Genomic DNA, 25,816 nt, shown 5'->3' with positions numbered 1-25,816 from the left:
ACTCAGAGTATACGAATTACCTGCACCAAATTTGTTAAGAAAAAACACCGAGCTATGATACAACTATATAGTTATTTACATACATTGAAATATATGAACATCAAAACTAAGTTGGGGATGGGGATGAAACATATATAGGGCAAGCTTTTTGGCGTGGTCCTACACGAAGTTCTAGCCTAAAACAGACATTGCAACCAAAATTTTACAAGATGATCATTTTGTATTTATATAGATGTGCCCTACAAGGAACTTTTGCTATGCTTTAACTTGTGACATTTTAGAGTTCATTTTATAGACTGCATGGTCTGTCGATTAGGAAACTATCATGCATTCCATTACTGTAAGTACAAAACCATCGCTGACCTTGAAACCTTTACCTTTTTGTACGCAGATAATAATAGTAACATGTTTTGCGGTTAAATTCATGGTTCCCGGTTTTTATGAGAGTCGTGTATAGGTAGTACAGTGATGAAATCGAAACCAGCTGTTTACATCAAGTGAGTCGATATATTACTCATCGTGACGTCCGAGGTCTTTCAACAAGGAAACTTAGTGCTAGCAAGACGTGTTATATACAAAAAACGACAAAATGAGAGAAATTGTACATCTTCAAGCCGGACAATGTGGAAATCAAATCGGTGCTAAGGTTAGTGGGTTTATTTGTTATCTACACTGGTGTTACGTTTTAATTTCACAGTCTTGCCGAATCTAGGCAGAAAATGGAGAAATTGAAAGCGGCATGGAAGCGTGGTGCCTCGCAGAAGAAAAAATTGATGCGGCGCTTACTATAAACGCAGAGTGACTGGTTCCGTTATCGCAATTTAAAATCCAGTTGATACTGGTTTTTGCTAATTAGAATTCTAAACTTGTTTTCCTTCTTATGTCTACCTGATGCGAGTTTTGCAGCAAACATCACTAGTAAATTAGTAATGATCCGTGATAAATGCCGAAGAAAATGTAAAGTATACTGTAATTAGAACTAAACAGGCTGGTAACATTGCCCCATCAGGCTTTCGACATAAAAATTAATATTTCTTGAAAAATAATGAAGATATTTCTTTCAAACTTGGTCCGTTTATCAAGCATAATTAACATATGATGCATATTAGGACAGAAATAACTTTGTTGCCTTCAGTTTTGTTAGAATTACTTCCCCTTTTCAGATTTTTACAATTCATAATTGCACTGTTTAAAACAGAAAAGGGTTCAATGGCTTTCTATTGCTCCAAACTTGTGCGCCAATACCTTTATTCTATATATTTAGGGTTAATACTTTGTTTCTAGTGCAGATGTATGAACAGTTTTTTTACAACTTACATTTTTCTATAATGTTGTTAGTGAAAGCACAGTAAAATGTATACATTCATGTACTAGCGCAATAATTTAGAGCATTAGAAAGGCCCCCCCCCCACCCGCATGAGTGGTGGGGGCATATAGATTTGCTCTTGTTCGTGCGTGCGTCCGTCCGAGGTTCTTGACGCGCCAAAACGTATTTGATATAAATTGATGAAACCTTGCATGAGTCTTTACATGATATGAACTTGCGCACCTTCTATTTTTCGTCTGGCTCCGCCCCCTAATTTTAGAGTTATGGCCCCTGAAATAGTCAAAAATGCACATTTTCACCTTGTGACACGCCTAGCTCAAAAAGTATTTGATATAAATTGATGAAACCTTGCATGAGTCTTTATCATGATATGAACTTGCGCACCTACTAGTTTTCATTGGCTCCGCCCCCTATTTTTAGAGTTATGGCCCCTGAAATAGTCAAAAATGCACATTTTCACCATGTGACACGCCTAGCTCAAAAAGTATTTGATATAGATTCATGAAACCTTGCATGAGTCTTAATCATGATATGAACTTGCGCATCTCCTATTTTTAATATGGGTCCGCGCCCTATTTTTAGAGTTATGGCCCCTGAAATAGTCGAAAATGCACATTTTCACCTTGTGACACCCCTAGCTAAGAAAGTATTGAATATAGATTGATGAAACCTTGCATGAGTCTTTATCATGATATGAACTTGCGCACCTACTATTTTCATCTGAGTCCACCCCCTAGTTTTAGAGTTACGGCCCCTGATATAGTAAAAAAAAATGCACATTTTCACCTTATTGCCTCACTCAGAAAATATTAAATGTAAATTCATGAAACCTTGCTTGAGTCTTTATCATAATGTGACCTTGCACACTTGGCATTCTTCTTGAGAATTTTAGCATTTATTACAGAGTTATGGCCCATGAAATAGCCAAAATAGTGGATTTTTTGTTTCTGATGCTCATAGCTCAAAAAGTATATGGTATAGAATAATGAATCCTTCTCATATTTTTTTTGAGGCTATACCCCATTAAGACTGCAGACATTTGAATTATTTCACCTTATTTGTGACAAATGTACCAGTGGGGGACACACCCTGTGTCCTACAGACACATTCTAGTTTATTTCTGCAATTTGTAATCAATGCTTGGTATCAAAATAAAGCTTAACATTTGCTGAAAACTCACATGAAGTGAGGCCCTGAAAGGGGTTAGTAAAATGGGGACTGTAAGCAGGTTGTTGACTGATGATAAATTCGAACACTTTGTCGTTTACAAAATTTTCTTTGTAGTTGTTCCATCTCTTGAGCTGGAACACTTAGAATGGGTATGTCACACTTGACTGAGTATTGACCTTGAAAGCTGTTGTCATTAGAAGCTGGCCAATCATACTCCGTGACCTTAGAAATAACCTCTTACGTTTAAATTATTCTTTCCTAATTGAGGCGACTCTCTGGCTGAACGCGCTCTGCAGATTACACATTACTAAATCCGAGGATGGAAAAGTGGAGTTGTTGAAAAAGGCCAAACATATCATTTGTCACAAAGGTTAACATACGTCGTTACCTTCGAATGCATGTTTAATAATGTGAAAACAAACCCCACTGCGACCCTCTCATTGTGCACAACAAATTCATGAATCGAATGCCCGGATGTTTAGGACAGATACTACTAAATTACAGCCATGAATTACTTAATTGATTAATGACCGCTAAATTTGTTGTGTGCGAGGTCGAAGACTGCTAGCGCATCAAATCACGGCGGCCCAAATCACTAGTAAATTAGGATCCCATCACCAGCTATTGAAGGGATGAACATTTTTTCAAAAAGTAACTGATTTAAACCAAACACTGGCGTATAATATCCATTTTACATGTTAGAAAAAAAACACCAAGTTCTGTAAAATATCCACTATTCACTTTTAATTGTCCGCTATATCATCTCTATAAACTTCTCAAAAAATCTACACGTGTGTAGGATTTTCCAATAACACCTGGACATTATGAGTTTAAATCGGGTCAACGTGTACAGCCAGTGTTTCTTAATTGCCGTATTTACTCAACTAAAAGTGGTAACGGATTTACTTTGTTGTTGGATTTAACAACTTATTTTAGCATAATTACTGTGGAAATAGCGGACTTGACATTTTTTTCAAGCAGTATAAAACAACATAGATCTTTTTTTTTCAAAATTTTAGTTTTTTTTTTTTGTATTTTGGCGCAGATATAAACGCCCCCTTGGTGCAAATGTAACGACCCCGGGGCGCTTAAACGGGGGTTATGGAATGCCAATAAGGTAGAATGGTCTTGTCATTGCGTCCAGTCCTAGTGTTCCACACACTGATGACCAATATTTAAAGAAGAAATTGTAACCAAAATTTACAAGATTAACTTGTATTATATTGAAACTTTCCCCAAAAAGCTGCAACAGTCATTCCTGATCAAGTAATGAAAAGTTACCCAATGTCAGGCCTTCATGTGGCGACTGAGCATGTGCAAAAAAACACCCTAGAAAGTCATTTATTTATACAGAATATTTACCAATTTTGTTTTTATTTACACCAGTAATGTTGTGTTGTAAATGGAAACTATTAGATGGTGTGTTCAATTTTTAGCTCGACTATTCATAGAATAGTAGAGCTATTGGACTCGCCCATGCGCCGGCGTCGGCGTCCGCGTCACGATTTGGTTAAGTTTTTGTATGTAAGCTGGTATCTCAGCAACCACTTGTGGGAATGGATTGAAACTTCACACACTTATTCACTGTGATACACTGACTTACATTGCACAGGTTCCATAACTCTATTTTGTTTTTTTACAAAATTATGCCCCTTTTTTTACTTAGAAATTTTTGGTTAAGGGTTTGTATGTTAGCTGGTATCTCAGTAACCACTTGTGGGAATGGATTGAAACTTCACACACTTATTAACTGTGATAAACTGACTTACATTGATTGCACAGGTTCCATAACTCTATTTTGCATTTTTACAAAATTATGCCCCTTTTTTGACTTAGAATTTTTTGGTTAAGGTTTTGTATGTAAGCTGGTATCTCAGTACTCACTAATGGGAATGGATTGAAACTTCACACACTTGTTCACTGTCATGATCTGACAAGCACAAAGTAGGTCCCATAACTCTATTTTGCTTTTTTACAAAATTATGCCCCTGTTTCAACATTGAAATTTTTGGTTAAGTTTTTGTATGTAAGCTGGTATCTCAGTATCCACTAATGGGAAAGGATTGAAACTTCATACACTTGTTCACTGTCATGATATGACATGCAGTGCAAAGGGTCAATAACTCAACTTCGCATTTTACAAAATTATGCCCCTTTTTCAACTTAGAGCTTTTGGTTAAATTCTTATATGTAAGCTGGTATCTCAGTACCCACTTACGGGAATGGATTGAAACTTCATACACATGTCCACTGTCATGAGCTGATAAGCACTATGCAGGTTCCATAACCCTATTTTGTTTTTTTTACTAAATTATGCCCCTTTTTCGACTTTCTTATTCATTCAATTGACAAGGCTGTTGAATAGTCGAGCGTTGCTGTCCTCTGACAGCTCTTGTTTAAATAACCGATTGCAATCAAATATTTTCAAGGTGGTCGACTTTATCATCTGTCCGGGTTTATCATCAGTACCAGTATCGGACAAATTTGAAAAACACTGCAATCCCATTGGACAAAATATAATTTCAACCACTAAAATTAATTTTTTTGCATCTGATAAGAGGATATATGAAATAGAAACAAAAAATGTCAATTGACCCCCTAGAGAATCCTTAATTAAGTACTGCCAAATTAGTGGCCCGGTTTCAAAGGCTATTATTAGAAACCCGTCATGGACGCCATGATTTCATCTCTTTGGTCATGTTGGTAATTGCTAAATTTATACCGAACAGTGTGTACATGTATATATGTCTACGTTATAGATAGAGTATATGAAGTGAATTCTTCGTGAAAAAGAAACCGATAGGGAGTGACCGACCAAGGTTTCTTTTCCTCGAAGAATTCTCTTCATGGACTCTATCTGACATAGTGTGAAATCTACGTTTGACCAATTAGAATTGCAGGGTCAGTCGTGTCGACGCTCTTCAGCGTGTAGAGCTGTTTTTCGAAAAGTATTGCTTCAGTCACATTGGTCTTCAGGAATAAGAAGCCACATTTTTTTAATCCCCCGCCGTGGCGGAGGAGTTATAGGAATGGTCTGCGTCCGTCCTTCCATCTGTAACACTTTCGTGTCCGCTCCATATCTCCTAAACCCCTTGAAGGATTTTCATCAAACTTGGGTCAAATGATCACCTCATCAAGACAATGTGCAGAACCCATGAGTCAGCCTTGTCGGTTCAAGGTCAAGGTCACAACTCAAGGTCAAAGGTTTGAGCTTGCCATTTTGTGTCCGCTCTATATCTCCTAAACCCCTTGAAGGAATTTTATAAAACTTGGGTCAAATGATCACCTCATCAAGACGATGTGCAGAACCCATGAGTCAGCCATGCCAGCTCAAGGTCAAGGTCACAACTTAGGGTCAAAGGTTTGAGCCTTCCATTTTGTGTCCGCTCTATATCTCTTAAACCCCTTGAAGGAATTTTATAAAACTTGGATCAAATGATCACCTCATCAAGACAATGTGCAGAACCCATGAGTCAGTCATGCCGGCTCAAGGTCAAGGTCACAGCGTAGGGTCAAAGGTTTGAGCCTTCCATTTTGTGTCCGCTCTATATCTCCTAAACCCCTTGAAGGATTTTCATCAAACTTGGGTCAAACGATCACCTCATCAAGGCGATGTGCAGAACTTATGAGTTAGCCATGTCGGCTCAAGGTCAAGGTCACAACTCAAGGTCAAAGGTTTGAGCCTTCCATTTCGTGTCCGCTCTATATCTCCTAAACCCCTTGAAGGAATTTTATAAAACTTGGGTCAAACGATTACCTCATCAGAATGATGTGCAGAAATTATGAGTCAACCATGCCAGCTCAAGGTCAAGGTCACAACTAAGGGTAGAAGGTTTGAGCCTTCCATTTGGTGTCCACTCTGTATCTCCTAAACCCCTTAAAGGATTTTCATCAAACTTGGGTCAAATGATCACCTCATCAAGAACTCATGAGTCAGCCATGTCAACTCAAGGTCAAGGTCACAACTGAAGGTCAAAGGTTTCAGCTCTGTATCTCCTAAACCCCTTGAAGGATTTTCATCAAACTTGGGTCAAATGATCACCTCATCAAGACTTTGTGCAGAATTCATGAGTCAGCCATGTCAGTTCAAGGTCAAGGTTACAGCTAAAATCAAAGGTTTACCCTTTCACTATCCATAGCAGTGGCGGGGGATTTAGCTGTCGTTCAGACTGCCTTGTTTAAAAATAACTCGCTCTGATTGGTCAAAAAAGTAGGTTGCACACAATATTCAATGTGTGAGTAATAGTATATTTGTTGTTGTCAACAAAAGATGTCATATTCTGCGAAATATATATTCAGACTCAGAAATATTGCAGTGTCATTGCTTAAAGTCCATATGGCATATAAATCAGGGGTAAGGCCTCCTTGTCAGAGCGGTTAACGTCGGTGACTTGGCCGCCCTCACCGATGTCGGTTCGAAACCTCGCATGGGGTGTTGAGTTCTCCGTGTGAGGAAACCGTCCAGCTGGCTTGTCGGTGGTCCTACCCAGGTGCCCCCTTCCTCGCTTGCCTGAATCAATGCTCGGTGGGACAAGGCTACCAACGGTGGAAAAATCGCCATATTGACTGTAAACTCGACAAAAACAAAAGCCATCCTTACGATGTGTAATATCTCTGCTGGTACGGGCATATTGCCATATCAATATCATGGTTTATTTTAGTTCTCCAGTCATCAAGTGTAGAGAAGAGAAGGTCTTAATCTTGTATCAACACGCTGGCAACACTTTAGAACCACGCTTCAATAATTAATCCCGTTTCAGTTCTGGGAGGTGATCTCAGACGAGCACGGTATTGACCCCACAGGTACATACCACGGAGATTCTGACCTCAAACGTATATTATTGTGAAGCGACAGGTAATGGGATGTTCTTTCATGTTGTAACCATGTATTAATCATATTTTTATTATTCATTATTTTATTAGTTCTGGGAAGTAATCTCAGACGAGCATGGAATTGACCCCACCGGTACCTACCACGGGGACTCTGACCTTCAACTTGAAAGAATCAACGTGTACTATAACGAGGCTAGCGGTTAGTTAGTTATCCCCCGCCGAAGGCGGAAGGATATAATTTTGGCGTCGTCCGTCCGTCCGTCCGGAGCCATATCTAGGAAGTGGTTTGGAATATTTAAATAAAACTCCATATACATGTTCACCACTATAGGAAAATGCGGGCCGTCAAGTTTCAGTCAGATTGCCCAAGTAACACCAGAGTTATGGCCCTTAGATGTTTCTAGTGTTAACTATATAGGGTACTATAAATATGGCAATTTCTGCTTCATAACTTGGGACATATTTGACCTAGAACTATGAAACAGTTTAACTTAAATTGAATTTAGATCACCATAATGTGGTAGTGCACACACAATATCGTCAGGATCTCTTTAGTAACCAGAGTTATTGCCCTTTATTTGTTTAAAAATCCACATATTTGTACATAACAAAATAACCAATTGGTAGAATTTCAGTAAAATTCTTTCATTTTTTCCATGAACATTTATTATCAACATGTGAAGTTGTGTACCCACACCTGGTCTCCCCCACCGCCCTGGTCAACCCCTCCCCTCATCCAACAGTTGTTTTTGTTTGTGATGCTCATAGCTCAAAAGTATAGGGCCTAGAATAATGAATCTTTTCATAAAATGTTTGTTGAGGCTATACCCCATTAAGACTGCAAACATTTGAATTATTGCCCCTTATTTGTGACAAATGTACCAGTGGGGGGCACACCCTGTGTCCTACAGACACATTCTAGTTTTTCTCTTTTTAGCTCATCTGATTTTTTGAAAAAAAATGATGAGTTATTGTCATCACTTGAGCGGTTGTCGGCGTCTGCGTCGGCGTTGCCTGGTTAAGTTTTATGTTTAGGTCAGCTTTTCTCCTAAACTATCAAAGCTATTGCTTTGAAACTTGGAATACTTGTTCACCATCATAAGCTGACCCTGTATAGCAAGAAACATAACTCCATCTTGCTTTTTGCAAGATTTATGGCCCCTTTTGTACTTAGAAAGTATCAGATTTCTTGGTTAAGTTTTATGTTTAGGTCAACTTTTCTCCTAAACTATCAAAGCTATTGCTTTGAAACTTGGAATACTTGTTCACCATCATAAGCAGACCCTGTACATCAAGAAACATAACTCCATCTTGCTTTTTGCAAGATTTATTGCCCCTTTTGGACTTAGAAAATCAGTTTTCTTGGTTAAGTTTTATGTTTAGGTCAGCTTTTATCCTAAACTATCAAAGCTATTGCTTTAAAACTTGCAACACTTGTTCACCATCATAAGTTGACCCTGTATAGCAAGAAACATAACTCCGTCCTGCTTTTTGCAAGATTTATGGCCCCTTTTGGACTTAGAAAATATCAGATTTCTTGGTTAAGTTTTGTTTAGGTTAACTTTTTCTCTTAAACTATCAAAGCTATTGCTTTGAAACTTGCAACACTTGTTCACCATCATAAGCTGACCCTGTACAGCAAGCAACATAACTCCATCCTGCTTTTTGCAATAATTATTGCCCCTTTTGGACTTAGAAAATCATTTTCTTGGTTGAGTATTATGTTTAAGTCAACTTTTCTCATAAACTATCAAAGCTATTGCTTTAAAACTTGCAACAGTTTTTCACCATCATAAGTGGACACTGTACATCAAGAAACATAACTCTATCCTGCTTTTTGCAAGAATGATGGCCCTTTTTAGACTTAGAAAATCATGGGTAGGACAATATTTCTATTACACAAAAAAAATCAGATGAGCGTCAGCACCCGCAAGGCGGTGCTCTTGTTTTAATCTTAAACCTTCCATGAATATTTATCAACATGCAAAGTTGTACCCTCCCCCCACCTCTCTCCTCCAACCAATCACCCCTACCACTCCGATCATGCACCCCCACCCGCCAGCATTTTCTTTTTTCATTTTCAGTAATATCAACATATGAAGTTTTGTACCCTCTCTCGGTCACGGCAACCCCCACAACCCCCACCCTCCAAAAAAATATTTTTTTCACTCTTTTTTTAGCTCACCTGTGACAAGTGACAAGGTGAGCTTTTGTGATCACCCGTCGTCAGTCCGTCCGTGCGTGCGTGCTTCAACAGTTTCTTGTCTGCACGATAGTGGTTTCATTTATGATTTTATTTTAACCAAACTTGCACACAACTTGTATCACCATAAGATCTCGGTTCCTTTCTTGAACTGGCCAGATCCCATGATGGGTTCCAGAGATATGGCCCCTGAAAGGGCCAAAATTAGCTATTTTGACCTTGTCTGCACAGTAGCAGCTTTATTAGCCCACCATCATCAGATGGTGGGCTATTAAAATCACTCTGCGTCCGTGGTCCATCCGTCCGTCATTCCGTCCGTCCGTCCGTCCGTCCGTTAACAATTTCTCGTTATCGCATCTCCTCAGAAACTACTGGGGGGATTTTGACCAAACTTTGTCAGAATGATGTATTGGTACCCTAGTTGTGTCCCCCTGAAAATCAGACTGGTTCAACAATTTATGAGTGAGTTATGGCCGTTTGTTTATTTCTGTATTTTACATAGATTTATATAGGGAAAAACTTTGAAAACCTTCTTGTCCAAAACCACAGAGCCTAGGGCTTTGATATTTGGTTTGAAGCATCATCTAGTGGTCCTCTACCAAGATGATTCAAATTATTTCTCTGGGGTCAAATATGGCCCCGCCCTGGGGGTCACATGGTTTATATAGACTTATATAAGGAAAAACTTTGAATAACCTCTTGTCCAAAACCACAGGGCCTAGGGCTTTGATATTTTGTATGTGACATCATCTAGTGGTCTTCAACTAAGATTGTTTAAATTATACCCCTAGGGTCAAATATGACCCTGCCCTGGGGGTCATATGGTTTACATAGACTTATATAGGAAAAACGTTGAAAATCTTCTTGTCCAAACCACAAAGCCTAAGGCTTTGATACTGGTAATGTAGCATCATCTAGTGGTTCTCTACCAAGTTTGTTCAAATTATCCCCCTAGGGTCAAAAATGGCCCCGCCCCAGGGGTCACATGGTTCATTATAGACTTGTATAGGGAAAAGCTTTTAAAATGTTCTTGTCAATAACTACAACATTCAAATTTGGACCACATATGTATTTTTGAGTGGCAAGATGAACCTTGACATGAGTTGACCTTGATTTTGACCTAGTGACCTACTTTCACATTTCTGTAGCTACAGCCTTCAAATTTGGACCACATGTATATTTTTGAGTGGCAAGATGAACCGTGACATGAGTTGACCTTGATTTTGACCTAGTGACCTACTTTCACATTTCTGTAGCTACAGCCTTCAAATTTGGACCACCTGCATAGTTTTGTGCACTTAAAAACTTTGACCTTGATTTTGACCTAGTGACCTACTTCCACATTTTTGAAGGTACAGGCGTCAGATTTGGACCATATGCATAGTTCTGTGTTTCAAAATGAAATTTGATATTGATTTTGACCTAGTGACCTACTTTCACATTTCTCAAGCTACAGCCTTCAAATTTGGACCACATGCATAGTTTTGTGTACCAAAAAAAACTTTGACCTTTACATTGACCTAGTGACCTACTTTCACATTTTTGAAGGTACAGGCTTCAAATTTGGACCACATGCATAGTTTTGTATTCTGAAATAAAATTTGGCCTTGATTTTGACCTAGTGACCTACTTTTACATTTCTCAAGCTACAGCCTTCAAATTTGGACCACTTGCATATTTTTGTGTACTGAAATGAACTTTGACCTTTACATTGACCTAGTGACCTACTTTCACATTTTTAAGGTACAGGCTTCAAATTTAGACCACATGCATAGTTTTGTATTCCTAAATAAAATTTGACCTTGATTTTGACCTAGTGACCTACTTTCACATTTCTCAAGCTATAGCCTTCAAATTTGGACCACATGCATAGTTTTGTGTACTGAAATGAACTTTGACCTAGTGACCTACTTTCACATTTTTGAAGGTACAGGCTTCAAATTTGGACCACATGCATAGTTTTGTATTCTGAAATAAAATTTGACATTGATTTTGAACTAGTGACCTACTTTTACATATCTCGAGCTACAGCCTTCAAATTTGGACCACTTGCATAGTTTTGTGTACTGAAATGAACTTGACCTTAAGATTGACCTAGTGACCTACTTTCATATTTCTGTAGCTACAGGCTTCAAATTTAGACTTCATGCATAAGATTGTGTACCGAAACAAACTTTGACCTTGACATTGACCTAGTGACCTACTTTCACATTTCTCAAGCTACAGCTTTGAATTCGGACCACATGCACAGTGTTGTGTACTGAAATGAAATTTGACCTTGAGCTAGTCAATAAGTCTTGAAATTTGGAACACTCAAAAATGGCACATTGGTGAGCGCCAAGATCACTCTGTGATCTCTTGTTTATGATTTGATTTTTACCAAACTGGCGCACAACTTGTATCACCATAAGATCTTGGCTCCTTTTTGAACTGGACAGATTCCTTTATGGGTTGCAGAGTTATGGCCCCTGAAAGGGCCAGAATTAGCTATTTTGACCTTGTCTGCACAATGGCAGCTTCATTTATGAATTGATTTTAACCAAACTGGCATACAACTTGTATCACCATAAGATCTTGGTTCCTGTCTTGAACTGGCGAGATTCCATTATGGGTTCCAGAGTTATGGCCCCTGAAAGGGCCAGAATTAGCTATTTTGACCTTGTCTGCACAATAGCAGCTTCATTTATGATTTGAATTTAATCAAACTTGCACAAAACTTGTGTCACCATAAGATCTTGATTCCTTAGTTGAACCAGGCAGATCCCTTAATGGGTTCCAAAGTTATGGCCCCTGAAAGGGCCAAAATTAGCTATTTTGACCTTGTCTGCACAATAGCAGCTTCATTTATGATTTGATTTTAACCAACCTTGCACACAACTTGTATCACCACAAGATCTTGGTTCCTTTCTTAAACTGGCCAGATTTCTTCATGAGTTCCAGAGTTATGGCCCCTTAAAGGTCCAAAATTGGTTATTTTGGCTTTTGCAGCCATATAGAGACTTCATTTATGGTTTTATTAGCTCACCTGAGCAATGCTCAGGTGAGTTTTTCTGATCGCTCGATGTCCGGCGTCCGTCGTCTGTCGTCCGTCGTCTGTCAACATTTAGCTTGTGTATGCGATAGAGGCTGTATTTTTCAATTAATCTTCATGAATATTGGTCAGAATGATAACCTTGATGAAATCTAGGCCGAGTTCGAAAATGGGTCATCTCGGGTCAAAAACTAGGTCACTAGGTCAAATCAAAGAAAAACCTTGTGTATGCGATAGAGGCTGTATTTTTCATTTAATCTTCATGAATATTGGTCAGAATGATAACTTTGATGAATTCTAGGCAGAATTCGAAAATGGGTCATCTCGGGTCAAAAACTAGGTCACTAGGTCAAATCAAAGAAAAACCTTGTGTATGCGATAGAGGCGGTATTTTTCAATTAATCTTCATGAATATTGGTCAGAATGATAACCTTGATAAAATCTAAGCCGAGTTCGAAAATGGGTCATCTCGGGTCAAAAACTAGGTCACTAGGTCAAATCAAAGAAAAACCTTGTGTATGCGATAGAGGCTGTATTGTTCAATTCTTCTTCATGAATATTGGACAGAATGATAACCTTGATGAAATCTAGGATGAGTTCGAAAATGGGTCATCTCGGGTCAAAAACTAGGTCACTAGGTCAGATCAAAGAAAAACCTTGTGTATGCGATAGAGGCTGTATTTTTCAATTGATCTTATGAATTTTGGTCAGAATGATTGCCTTGATGAAATCTAGGCCGAGTTCGAAAATGGGTCATCTGGGATCAAAAACTAGGTCACTAGGTCAAATCAAAGAAAAACCTTGTGTATGCGATAGAGGCTGTATTTTTCAATTGATCTTCATGAATTTTGGTCAGAATGATACCCTTGATAAAATTTAGACCAAGTTCGAAAATGGGTCATCTGGGGTCAAAAACTAGGCCACTAGGTCAAATCAAAGAAAAACCTTGTGTATGCAATAGAGGCGGTATTTTTCAACTGATCTTCATTAAATTTAGCCAGAATGATTACCTTGATAAAATCTAGTCCGAGTTAGAAAATGGGTCATCTGGGGTCAAAAACTAGGTCACTAGGTCAAATCGAAGAAAAACATTGTGTATGCAATAGAGGATGTATTTTTCAATTGATCTTCATGAAATTTGGTCAGAGTGACTGCGTTGATGAAATCTAGGTCGATTTTGAATATGGGTTATCTGAGGTCAAAAACTAGGTCACTAGGTCAAATTAAAGAAAAATCTTGTGTATGCGATAGAGACTGTTTTTTTCAATTGATTTTTATGAAATTCGGTCAGGTTGATTGCCTTAATGAAATCTAGGTCGAATTTGAATATGGGTCATCTGAGGTCAAAAACTAGGTCATTTGGTCAAATCAAAGAAAAAACTTATGTATGTGATAGAGGCTGTATTTTTCAGTTGATCTTCATGAATTTTGGTCAGAATGATTGCCTTGATAAAATCTAGGTCGAGTTTGAACATGGGTCATCTAGGGTCAAAAACTAGGTCATATCTAAGAAAATGCTTGTTTTATCTCGAGACCAATTTTTTGGTCCAAACTTAATGAAAATTGGTCAGAATATTTGTTTCCATGAAATCACTAGGTCAAACATGTTTTACACTGTTACGGAGTGTTTCTTAGGTGAGCGACCTAGGGCCATCCTGGTCCTCTTGTTTGATACAAACTTCCAAAATAACTTCAACAATAATAATTCTTGGAATCCATGACAAATCAGATCCAAGCGTAGGTTCAGAGTTATTTTATATCTGATTACCTCCCCTGATTGTAATCAAAATGGATTTATATCAGTAAGTTAACTTATAGGACTTATTTGAAATTTCATTATTGTCATTAGCTGGACTGAGCCAATCATGGTAGATAACTATGGACTGATTTTATGTCAAATTACCTCCCTTTATTATCCCCCGCCGATGAAATCGGGAGGGGGGTATTGAAATGGCGTTGTCAGTCCGTCCGTCCGTCCGCAGCCATTTCTCAGTAACTACTTGGTAGAATTTCATGAAACTTGAAATAAACATGAACCAACATACTGCGATGATGCCCGTCAAGTTTTTTTTTTGATTGGTCAATTTCCCTCAGAGTTATTGCCCTTGATTTAATAAAAAATGTCCGTCTGCAGCTATTTCTCAGTAACTAAAGGTAGAATTTCATCAAATTTGAAATAGACATGAACCAAGATACTGTGCTGATGCCCGTCAAGTTTTTTTTTTTTGATAGGTCAATTTCCGTCAGAGTTATTGCCCTTGATTTAATGAAAAATGTCCGTCTGCAGCCATTTCTCAGTAACTAGCAGGTAGAATTTCATCAAACTTGAAACAGACATGAACCAAGATACTGCGACGATGCCCTTCAAGGTTTTTTTCGATTGGTCAATTTTCCATATAGTTGTTGCCCTTTAATTGTTTAAAAATCCACAGATCTGTACATAACAAACCAACCAATTGGAATAATTTCATTAAACTTCTTTCATTCTTTTCCATGAACATTTATTATAAACATGTGATGTTGTGTACCTACACCTGGTCACCACCTTACCTTGGTCCCCCCCCCTCCAACCATTTTTTTTTTTTTTTTTTTTTTTTTTCCATTTTTCATTTTCTATCAATATTTATAACCAACATGTAAACTGTTGTATCCTCACCCCCCTCCCCCCAGCCCCACCCAAACAAACCATTTTTTTTACTTTTAATTTGATTTTGACTAATGAAATTATTTGCTTCTTGGCAACATTCTTAACTTTTTGCTGGATATATTTTTTTGCCGTTCCTCAACTCCGACCCTTTCGGCGGGGGATTCCAATTCATCGAATTTGCTTGTTTCAAATTAAAATGGGTATATCTCCGTAACTAATGAAGATACTGATCTGAAATTTTTTTATGTCAACAGATTTATTTGGCAGATCCTTCTTTTGTTCACTTACAATAAATTTTTTTTAATTAATACTTCCCTTTTGCATTACTACAAATAGCTTATTTTTAATAACTTTTTTATTATTGGCCGTAGGGAAAAACCGAGACCACTTTTCTGTGGTACAACATGGATGGTACCTCCAATGTTTAGGTGTATTTTGACATATCTGTACCTTGTAAGAATTTTTTTTTCTTTTTGGTTAAATTTCTTCCCTTTGTTGTTACTGTCCTTTTGACTTAGAAATTTTTTCTGAGGACCTTCTTGTCCTCAAGTGCAATGATAACAGGTGAGCGATATAGGGCCATCATGGCCCTCTTGTATAATTTTTCAAACCTTCCATGAATATTTATCAACAAGTGAAGTTGTAACCCCCCCCCCCCCCCCCCCCCCAACACACACACACACACACACTAAACTGAAGAAGAAGAAAAAACACTGCTCAGTAATTTGTCAGAACAGCAGAGATCTCTGTTATCATAACTTATAGTTCCGTATGGAAAAATCAATTGAGCCCCAGTATTAAACTGTTGTACTACAATTTACTTCAGACATTTAACGGCGCAGAGAGAGTTATAATAACAGATGTTACAATACATTATCTCAATCTGTTTTGTTTGGAAAAAGCAAATGAATTCTTTAGATCATGTAAAGTATTTGCTGTATACGATAGATTCTTCACGATATGGCAGCTGCTTTGCAAGTTATTTACAAACTGCTGTCTAATATTTATCATTCACTCTGTTAGACAAAATTTTCTTGCGAATGCTGTGTATCTGCTGTGAAGCAAATATTTCTTCGCGACAAAATGCACCCTTTTCAATTAGATATAATATTGGCTATATAGCTATTTATAAATAAGATAATTAATTGATGTTATCCTCCTAAGACAATCAAGAATTTAGAGTAACCCAATCATACCTTGCTCAAAAACCCTGTCCTCGACGTTTTTAGCTCGAGTATTCGAAGAATAAGTAGAGCTATCCTACTCACCACGGCGTCGCCATCGGTGTCACACCTTGGTTAAGTTTTTCGTACCAGTCCATATTGAAAAAATCTACTGAGATAAAGCTTTGAAACTTTCAACATGTGTGTACCATCACCTTATCCAGTTATAGGCAAGAGTACATAACTCCATCAAGGATTTTAGCTGACTTATGGCCCCTTTTAACTTGCAAATCTTGGTTACGTTTTTCGTACCAATTGATATGGCTTTGAAACTTTTATCTCTTGTTTATTAGAAACAATATCTATAATTATGTAGGCAAGAAAACATAACTGTCAACTATTTTGGCTGAATTATGGCCCATTTTGGACTTGGAAATTGGTACAATTTTCGTACAAGTCCACGTTTTGTCAAAATTATTTTACATGTGGCTTTGAAACTTTGAACACTTGTTTACCATCATAATTTCCATCTGTAGGCATGAGTACATAACTCTGTCAACTATTTTGACGGAATTATGGCCCTTTTTAGCTCCACTACTTGGAGAATAGGGGGGCTATACTACTCACCCCGGCGTCGGCGTTGGAGTGACCCTTCTTGGTTAAAATTTTTCGGCAACCTTTGTTTTTCTGTCATATCTTTGTTACTATTGCTTATATCTTACTGTAACTTCACATAAACATTGTCCAGTATACAAAAAATACATGTATATGGGCTGAGCCCATTATACCCAAGGTCAAGGTCACCAAGGTATACTTAGATTATTTTTAAGGTTAAAGTTTTTTTGGCAACCTTTGTTTTTCTGTCATATCTTTGTTACTATTGCTTATATCTTACTGTAACTTCATATAAACATTGTCCAGTATACAAACAAAGTATACGTAGGGGCTGAGCCAATTATACCCAAGGTCAAGGTCACCAGGGTGTTATACTTAGGTTATTTTTAAGGTTAAAGTTTTTCGGCAACCTTTGTTTTTCTGTCATATCTTTGTTACTATTGCTTATATCTTATTGTAACTTCACACAAACATTGTCCAGTATACAAACAAAATATATATAGGGGCTGAGCCCATTATACCCAAGGTCAAGGTCACCAAGGTGTTATACTTAGGTTATTTTTATGGTTAAAGTTTTTCGGCAACCTTTGTTTTTCTGTCATATCTTTGTTACTATTGCTTATATCTTACTGTAACTTTACGTAAACATTTTCCAGCATACAAACAAAGTATGTATAGGGACCGGGCCCATTATACCCATGGTCAAGGTCACCAAGGTGTTATACTTAGGTTATTTTTAAGGTTAAAGTTTTTCGGCAACCTTTGTTTTTCTGTCATATCTTTGTTTCTATTGCTTATATCATACTGTAAGTTCACATAAACATTGTCCAGCATACACACAAATTATATGTAGGGGATGGGGCCATTATACTTCAAGGTCAAGGTCACCAATGAGTTATACTTAGGTTATTTTTTAATGACTTGAAATTAAAAGTATTTGTTTATAATCATCTGTATTTGTGGCTACATACCCCATAACTCTAATTGTGTTTTTGACAGAATTATGCCCCTTTTGTACTTAAACTTTGTTTGCAATCTTCGCTTTCTGGATACTACTTTAATGCAATGTAAGATAAAGACTTGAAACTTAAAATGTATCTTTATCATCATTATCTGCATGTGTGGTAATAATCCCCATAACTCTTTTTATGCCCCCGAAGGGAGGCATATAGTTTTTGAACCGTCAGTCTGTCGGTCTGTCCGCAATTTTCGTGTCCGGTCCATATCTTTGTCATCCATGGATGGATTTTCAAATAACTTGGCATGAATGTGTACCACAGTAAGACGACATGTAGCACGCAAGACCCAGGTCTGTAGCTCAAAGGTCAAGGTCACACTTAGACGTTAAAGGTCATTTTTCATGATAGTGCATTGATGGGCGTGTCCGGTCCATATCTTTGTCATCCATGGATGGATTTTCAAGTAACTAGGCATAAATGTGTGGCACAGTAAGACGACATGTCGCGCGCAAGACCCAGGTCTGTAGCTCAAAGGTCAAGGTCACACTTAGAAATAAAGCTCATATTTCATGATAGTGCAATGATGGGCATGTCTGGTCCATATCGTTGTCATTCATGCATGGATTTTAAAATAACTACGCATGAATGTGTGGCACAGTAAGACGACGTGTCGCGTGCAAGACCCAGGTCCGTAAGTCAATGGTCCTAAACTCTAACGTCGGCCATAACTATTCATTCAAAGTGCCATCGGGGGCATGTGTCATCCTATGGAGACATCTCTTGTTTGTATTTTTGAATGAATTATGCCCCTTTCATACTTAAATTTTTTACAAACTTCGCTTTCTGGACATAACTTTGGTACTATATAAGATTAATGACTTGAAACTCGAAACATATCTTTATCATCTTCATCTACATGTGTTGTAACAATCCTAATAACTGAAATTTGTGTATTTGATGGAAATATACCCCTTGATGTATATTCCTTTTAAAGTAGAGGTCTCTTATTCAGACATATTTTCATTTTACTGTCAAATCCCCGAATAGTGGAGCGCGCTGTCTTACGGACAGCTCTTGTTGAACTTAGAAATTGGTTCAGTTTTCGTACAAGTCCACTTTTTGTCAAAACTATTTCACATGTGTCTTTGAAACTTGGTACACTTGCTTATCATCATGATTTCCATATGTAGGCAAGAGTACATAACTCTGTCAACCATTTTGGCTGCATTATGGCCCTTTTTGGACTTGGAAATCAGTTAAATTGTTCATACCAGTCCATATTTTGCCTAACCTGTTTGTCATATGGCTTTGAAACTTTGACCACTTGTTTACCATCATAGTCTACATATGTAGGCAAGACTACATACCTAGGACAAGGACTTTAGCTCAGTTATGGCCCTTTTTGACAAAGAAATTAGTTAAGTTTGGCATACTATTCCATATTTTGTTTAAACTGTTTGATATATGGCTTTGAAACTTTCAACACTTGCTTACCATCATGGTCACACATTGCCATATAGTGCAAGATTTATCCACATCCGCAAATACAGGTACATTATTTGTCTTATCTATTTTTCTTCATTTGTCTGAAAATCTCTGGTAATATTTTGACCCCATACTTCCATCAATTCTTCGAAAAGTCGAGCGCGCTGTCAACAGACAGCTCTTGTTCCATGTTCTGTAGTAAAATTTTCAAAAGTGCCATAAAAGGAGTTTTAAAGGGGAATAAATGCAAAAGGCCTCTAGGTTTTCAAAAGTAGAACATTAACATTTCGTGTAACATTCATATTTACGATGTCGTATCAAAAAATAGATCTAAATGCTCTACCACAATTTTAACACAGACACGTTTGTAATTGCCATATCATGAGTATTTACCATCTGATGTTTTGAATTCTAATGCATTTTTCTATATAGCATAATATCATCAGAAAACTTCGTACTCACTTTGTAAATTTAAAAAAATGAGAAGTCGTTATTAATGTATTTTACTTGATATTTTTTCAGGTGGTAAATATGTTCCACGTGCAGTGCTGGTTGATCTCGAACCTGGGACCATGGACGCCGTGAGATCCGGACCTTTTGGTCAGATCTTTAGACCAGACAACTTTGTCTTCGGGCAGAGCGGGGCTGGTAACAACTGGGCCAAAGGTCACTACACAGAGGGAGCTGAGCTCGTGGACTCCGTAATGGATGTTGTTCGTAAAGAGTCAGAAAACTGTGATTGCCTTCAGGGATTCCAACTCACACACTCCCTTGGCGGTGGTACTGGGTCTGGCATGGGAACTTTACTCGTCAGCAAAATCCGTGAGGAGTATCCCGACAGAATCATGAACACTTTCTCAGTTGTTCCATCACCTAAGGTTAGTAAATGTAATTCTGACCAGAGTACACCTTAAATAAAAAAATGTTTATTTATCTCCCCGCCAAAGGCGAAGGGGATATTAGAAATGCTCTCCGTTCGTCCGTCCGCAACGATCTTTGTCCGGAGCATAACTCCAAAAGTACTGGAGGGATTTTCTTCAAACTTCATACACTGATAGAACACATTGGGAGGAAGTGCAGTGTGCAAGAACAATAACTCTACCTTGCCTTTTTTTGAGTTATTCCCCTTTATCTTATTTTCTTATAAAATTTTGTCTGGAGCATAACTCCAAAAGTACTGGAGGGATTTTCTTCAGACTTAATACACTGATAGAACACATTGGGAGGAAGAGCAGTGTGCAAGAACAAATAACTCTACCTTGCCAATTTTTTGAGTTATACCCCTTTATCTTATTTTCTTAAAAAAATTTGTCCGGAGCATTACTCCAAAAGTACTGGAGGGATTTTCTTCAAACTTCATACACTGATAGAACGCATTGGGAGGAAGTGCAGTGTGCAAGAACAATAACTCTACCTTGCCTATTTTTTGAGTTATTCCCCTTTATCATATTTTCTTAAAAAAATTGTCCGGAGCATTTCTTCTTCATGCATAGAGGGATTTTGATATAACTTGGCACAAATGTTCACCACCACGAGACAGAATGTCATGCGCAAGATCCAGGTCCCTAGGTCTAAGGTCAAGGTCACACTGAGAGGCCAAAGGTCAGATACAAGAATGACATTGTCCGAAGCATTTCTTCTTCATGCATGGAGGGATTTTGATGTAACTTGGGACAATTATACACCATCATGAGACGAAGTGTCATGCGCAGTTCCCTTCTTTAGAATTACCTCCCTTTGTTGTTACTTTAAATAGCTTTTATTGTAACTTTTTCATTACTAGTCGTAGGGAAAAATCGAAACAACTTTTCTGTAGTACAACATGCATGCTACATCCAATTTTGAGGTGTATTTTGACCAATCTCTACCTGGTAACTTAGAAAAACAAATAACTTACAATGACTACTAAACAACCACAAAATTAAAATTCCATTTGCAAATACAGCTGCTAGAGTAAAGAAATTTGCTGTGACGGGCATATATTGTGACATTCTGGCACTCGTGTTCCCTGTTAGCTTTCCATTCCTTCTTTTTACAGTAGCCATATAGAAAAACATCATAGCTATACTGTTCATGAAAATTAATAAAATTTAGCAGTAAACCACCTCACCACTGACTTATTCTTTCTTTCACATCTTTAAAACCCCTGATGCAGACCACAACTAAATGGTTCTTCAAAGCTTTCCCCAAAATTAATACTTTCAGACACTAACTTGCCAGGAAATTTAGCCTTCAATTATAATATGCCCGGCGGGGGGATTGGCCATGTCTAACATGGCTCTTGTTAGTTTTGATTCAGAAAAGATTTTGTTGTAAGAGAATTTAAGTAACTACTGTATGCACGTGTTCTTAATATATAATCGGTTTTGCTCATTAAGTACTACCCGCGTAAGGTGGCTGATATCTGCCATTTCGTTCCCGCGTGTTGGCGCGTTTAAAGAGCGCCAGCACGCTCGAACGATATATACCTTGTTTGTCGTATTGGCGCGCTAATTTGACGTGTGGCGTTTTCCAAAAGCGCCAACACGCGAGAAAAATGATAGAAATTAACCGCCATAATTAACATGAAGTAAGACTTTACACAATCTTGCATTTGAGTCTCGGGGCCTCCGTGGCCGAGTGGTTAAGGTCACTGACTTCAAATCACTTGCCCCTCATCGATGTGGGTTCGAGCCTCACTGGGGGCATTGAATTCTTCATGTGAGGAAGCCATCCAGCTGGTTTATGGAAGGTCGGTGGTTCTACCCAGGTGCCCGCTCGTGATGAAATAATGCACGGAGGGGCACCTGGAGTCTTCTTCCACCATCAAAGCTGGAAAGTCGCCATATGACCTATAATTGTGTCGGTGCGACGTTAAACCCAACAAAATACAGTTGAACTTTAATGGCTCGAACTCGGATCTTTCGAACACCCGGGATCGCTCGAACTCTTCGCCCGGTCCCGAATTTATTCCTTCTTTATTCTATATAGTTCTACCTCGGATCGCTCGAACTTCGAAAATTCGAACTCTCGAACTCATTTCGTGGTCCCTTCGGCTCAATTACAGTGATAATTACACCTATTCAGTCGAACAGCCAATTTGTTGCCGGAATGGCTTGTGTTTACAAAGTTTTTCGCACCTCTGCCTGACATTCGCCAAGCTTCCCCTTTAACCGGCGCGTGCGTAATTTTCACACGTTTATGTAATTAGCGACGATATACGACAAACAAATTAAACAAAGTGACTTTTTTTCACTGCAATGCTTTAATGGGCTTTGATTAATCCGAATAAAAGTATTTAAAATAATTGAGCAATGTCTGTCTTTATTTTTTCTGCATAAAAACGGGAGATTCGATGTTAACTTTCATACTGCTTTAGCATGGCTGAATAACTTAGAAAAGGACCCGGAAACGGGGAGATAGCTAAGTCGGCTACATATTGGAAGGCAAGGAACAAAACGAAAATAAGATCCAAAAACTTTAGAAACAAAATATATAACGCCATCATCAAATGTGAAAAACTCAATCTCATGTGTTCTATGTACAAATCTCTCTCCAAATTAGATTTCAACAAGCGTTCGGCGGTTCAGTCCTACATCAAGGATTTCTCAAAAAAAAAATAAACTGTAAAACTGTATTCTGTACATGACTCATTGATATTGTGAATAAACTGACGTATGCTCATTAATGTTGTGTATTGATTTCATGTGTCTTTTTATAGCCTATGTCTACATGTATCGTCATTTAGTACCGTTTTCAAATAATATTTCTGTGTTTGCGTTTTAACGTGTTTATATTTGAAAATATTTGCACTGGACTATGATTCATAAAGGTTTGCTATTCATATCTTTCTATTTGATGCTGTCTTCACCAAATTCTTATGATTATACATATTAGTGTTTTATCTGTGTTTTTTTCGTATCTATGTAATGTTTGAAAATAAATAATAAAGACTATTTCAGCGTTCGTTTTTACAAATCATCGTATCATACACACATGTAGGTACAATATGACAATATATTACGATGTAAGGTTTGTAACACATCATGCCGTCGAAATCCCAAATTCAAAATGGCCGCCATTTGGATGGCTCGAACAACGGAAAACTCGAACTTATTTCAACGGGACCCTCGAGTTCGAGCCATCGAAGTTCGACTGTAAAAGAAATAATGCATTAAAGTCTCCACATTTTCAGAGTTGCCTTAGTCTAATATTGTTTCATTTAATTAGATTGTCTGTAGTATTTATAATTACTATATTAAGATTTCCAACTGACGTCACGTAATTAAGACGTCTTCTTACTGTTTCAGGTATCAGACACCGTCGTTGAGCCATACAACGCTACCTTGTCAGTCCATCAACTGGTCGAGAACACAGACGAGACCTTCTGTATCGACAACGAGGCACTATATGACATTTGCTTCAGGACCCTGAAACTGACCACGCCTACATATGGAGATTTGAACCATCTCGTGTCCGTCACAATGTCCGGTGTTACCACGTGTCTCCGTTTCCCGGGTCAGTTGAACGCCGATCTCCGTAAATTGGCAGTCAACATGGTACCCTTCCCACGTCTCCACTTCTTTATGCCAGGTTTCGCACCTCTCACTTCTCGTGGTAGCCAGCAGTACAGGGCTCTCACTGTCCCTGAGCTTACACAACAGATGTTCGACTCCAAAAACATGATGGCTGCTTGCGATCCGCGTCACGGACGTTACCTCACAGTAGCCGCAATTTTCAGAGGACGTATGTCCATGAAGGAGGTCGATGAACAGATGTTGAACATCCAGAACAAGAACAGCAGCTACTTTGTCGAATGGATCCCCAACAACGTAAAGACCGCCGTCTGCGATATCCCGCCACGTGGTCTGAAGATGTCCGCCACTTTCATCGGTAACAACACCGCCATCCAGGAACTGTTCAAGCGTATCTCCGAACAGTTCACGGCTATGTTCCGTCGTAAGGCTTTCTTGCATTGGTACACTGGCGAGGGTATGGACGAGATGGAGTTCACCGAGGCCGAGTCAAACATGAACGACTTGATATCAGAGTACCAGCAGTACCAGGACGCCACCGTCGAGGAGGAGGGCGAATTTGACGAGGAAGAGGGGGAGGAGGATGAAGCATAAACCGTTTGACATTAACAAACAATAAAAAGAGGCAAAAAATTAGACTGAGTCTATATATGTCCAAGCGCCAAATTAGAGAAAATAAGAATATACTCTAGTAATTGTGCCTCGTATTGAGAATAATTTGACCTGTTGATATAGACATTCTTTCTCGACTAATCAATGTCGTTTGTTCATTGTAAGGTACTAAAAATTTCAAGTGCAATATTTCAGTCAAATCTTTTTCTCATTTCTTACTGTCATTCATACATTGATTGTCCAATGGTGGCATCTCGATACTCATTAAAGGGAAGAAACAATGAATTATTTTTGTTAATTTGCTGTGGTCGTCTGTCTGAGCTCAAAGGCAACAAAGAGCTTGTTATATGTAGGACAAGTTAATACTGGTCAAGAACTAGGCTTTAATCTTGCGTTGTTATGTAAAAACGTGCAAGTTCTACTTACTAGATGTGCTGCAAATTGTGACATTTAAGCTCGACCTGGACCTTTTCATGCCTCCAGTGTCGGAGACCAGGAAAGCAGATAGTGTTTAAACTCTCCGCCCGTCACACTTCCTTGTGTACGCGACTCCTACAGTTTGAAACATGGTACGTCATCAACATGCAGTGGACATACGCTATGTGGTCGGTACTTGCATGTCCAATTTTTATTATGCCCCTTTTTCAGGGTTCGAATTTAGCCTGATATTCTACTTGCATTTTTTCGCAAGTGGTATTTTTTTAACTTGCTAAATGAAAAAACAACTTGCATTTTCCACGACTTGTCACTTTATTAGCTCACCTGTCACATAGTGACAAGGTGAGCTTTTGTGATCACCCGTCGTCAGTCCGTCCGTGCGTCAACAATTTCGTGTCTGCACGATAGTGGTTTCATTTATGATTTTATTTTAACCAAACTTGCACACAACTTGTATCACCATAAGATCTCGGTTCCTTTCTTCAACTGGCTAGATCCCATTATGGGTTCCAGAGTTATGGCCCCTGAAAGGGCCAGAATTAGCTATTTTGACCTTGTCTGCACAATAGCAGCTTCATTTATGATTTGAATTTAATCAAACTTACACAAAACTTGTGTCACCATAAGATCTTGGTTCCTTTCTTGAACCAGCCAGATCCCATTATGGGTTCCAGAATTATGGCCCCTGAAAGGGCCAAAATTAGCTATTTTGACCTTGTCTGCACAACAGCAGCTTCATTTATGATTTTATTTTAACCGAACTTGCACACAACTTGTATCACCATAAGATCTTGGTTCCTTTCTTCAACTGGCGAAATT

At 38.3% G+C, this 25,816-nt stretch overlaps 1 protein-coding gene across 4 annotated transcripts; it reads left to right on the top strand.

Annotated features, from left to right (window-relative positions):
• The first annotated feature begins 486 nt into the window (after positions 1-486).
• On the top strand, positions 487-24,844 carry LOC123557869 (tubulin beta chain-like). 4 transcript variants are annotated; one of them, XM_045349609.2, is made up of 4 exons: positions 487-646; positions 7,421-7,529; positions 19,956-20,311; positions 23,723-24,844. In XM_045349609.2, the coding sequence occupies exons 1-4, from the start codon at positions 590-592 to the stop codon at positions 24,539-24,541; spliced, it is 1,341 nt and encodes a 446-aa protein (XP_045205544.2). In that variant the 5' UTR covers positions 487-589; the 3' UTR covers positions 24,542-24,844. The 4 variants fall into 4 exon arrangements, with proteins under 4 accessions (XP_045205544.2, XP_053400209.1, XP_045205545.2 ...); XM_053544234.1 differs by lacking the exon at positions 7,421-7,529 and adding an exon at positions 7,258-7,330 and having other exon boundaries at positions 519-646; XM_045349610.2 differs by lacking the exons at positions 487-646; positions 7,421-7,529 and adding an exon at positions 7,252-7,352.
• Positions 24,845-25,816: the final 972 nt, after the last annotated feature.

Source organism: Mercenaria mercenaria, chromosome 5 (assembly GCF_021730395.1).
Source record: "Mercenaria mercenaria strain notata chromosome 5, MADL_Memer_1, whole genome shotgun sequence".
Classification (NCBI taxonomy): domain Eukaryota; kingdom Metazoa; phylum Mollusca; class Bivalvia; order Venerida; family Veneridae; genus Mercenaria; species Mercenaria mercenaria.
Note: the sequence above shows the minus strand (reverse complement) of the source record. Positions and strands in the feature narration are given on the sequence as shown.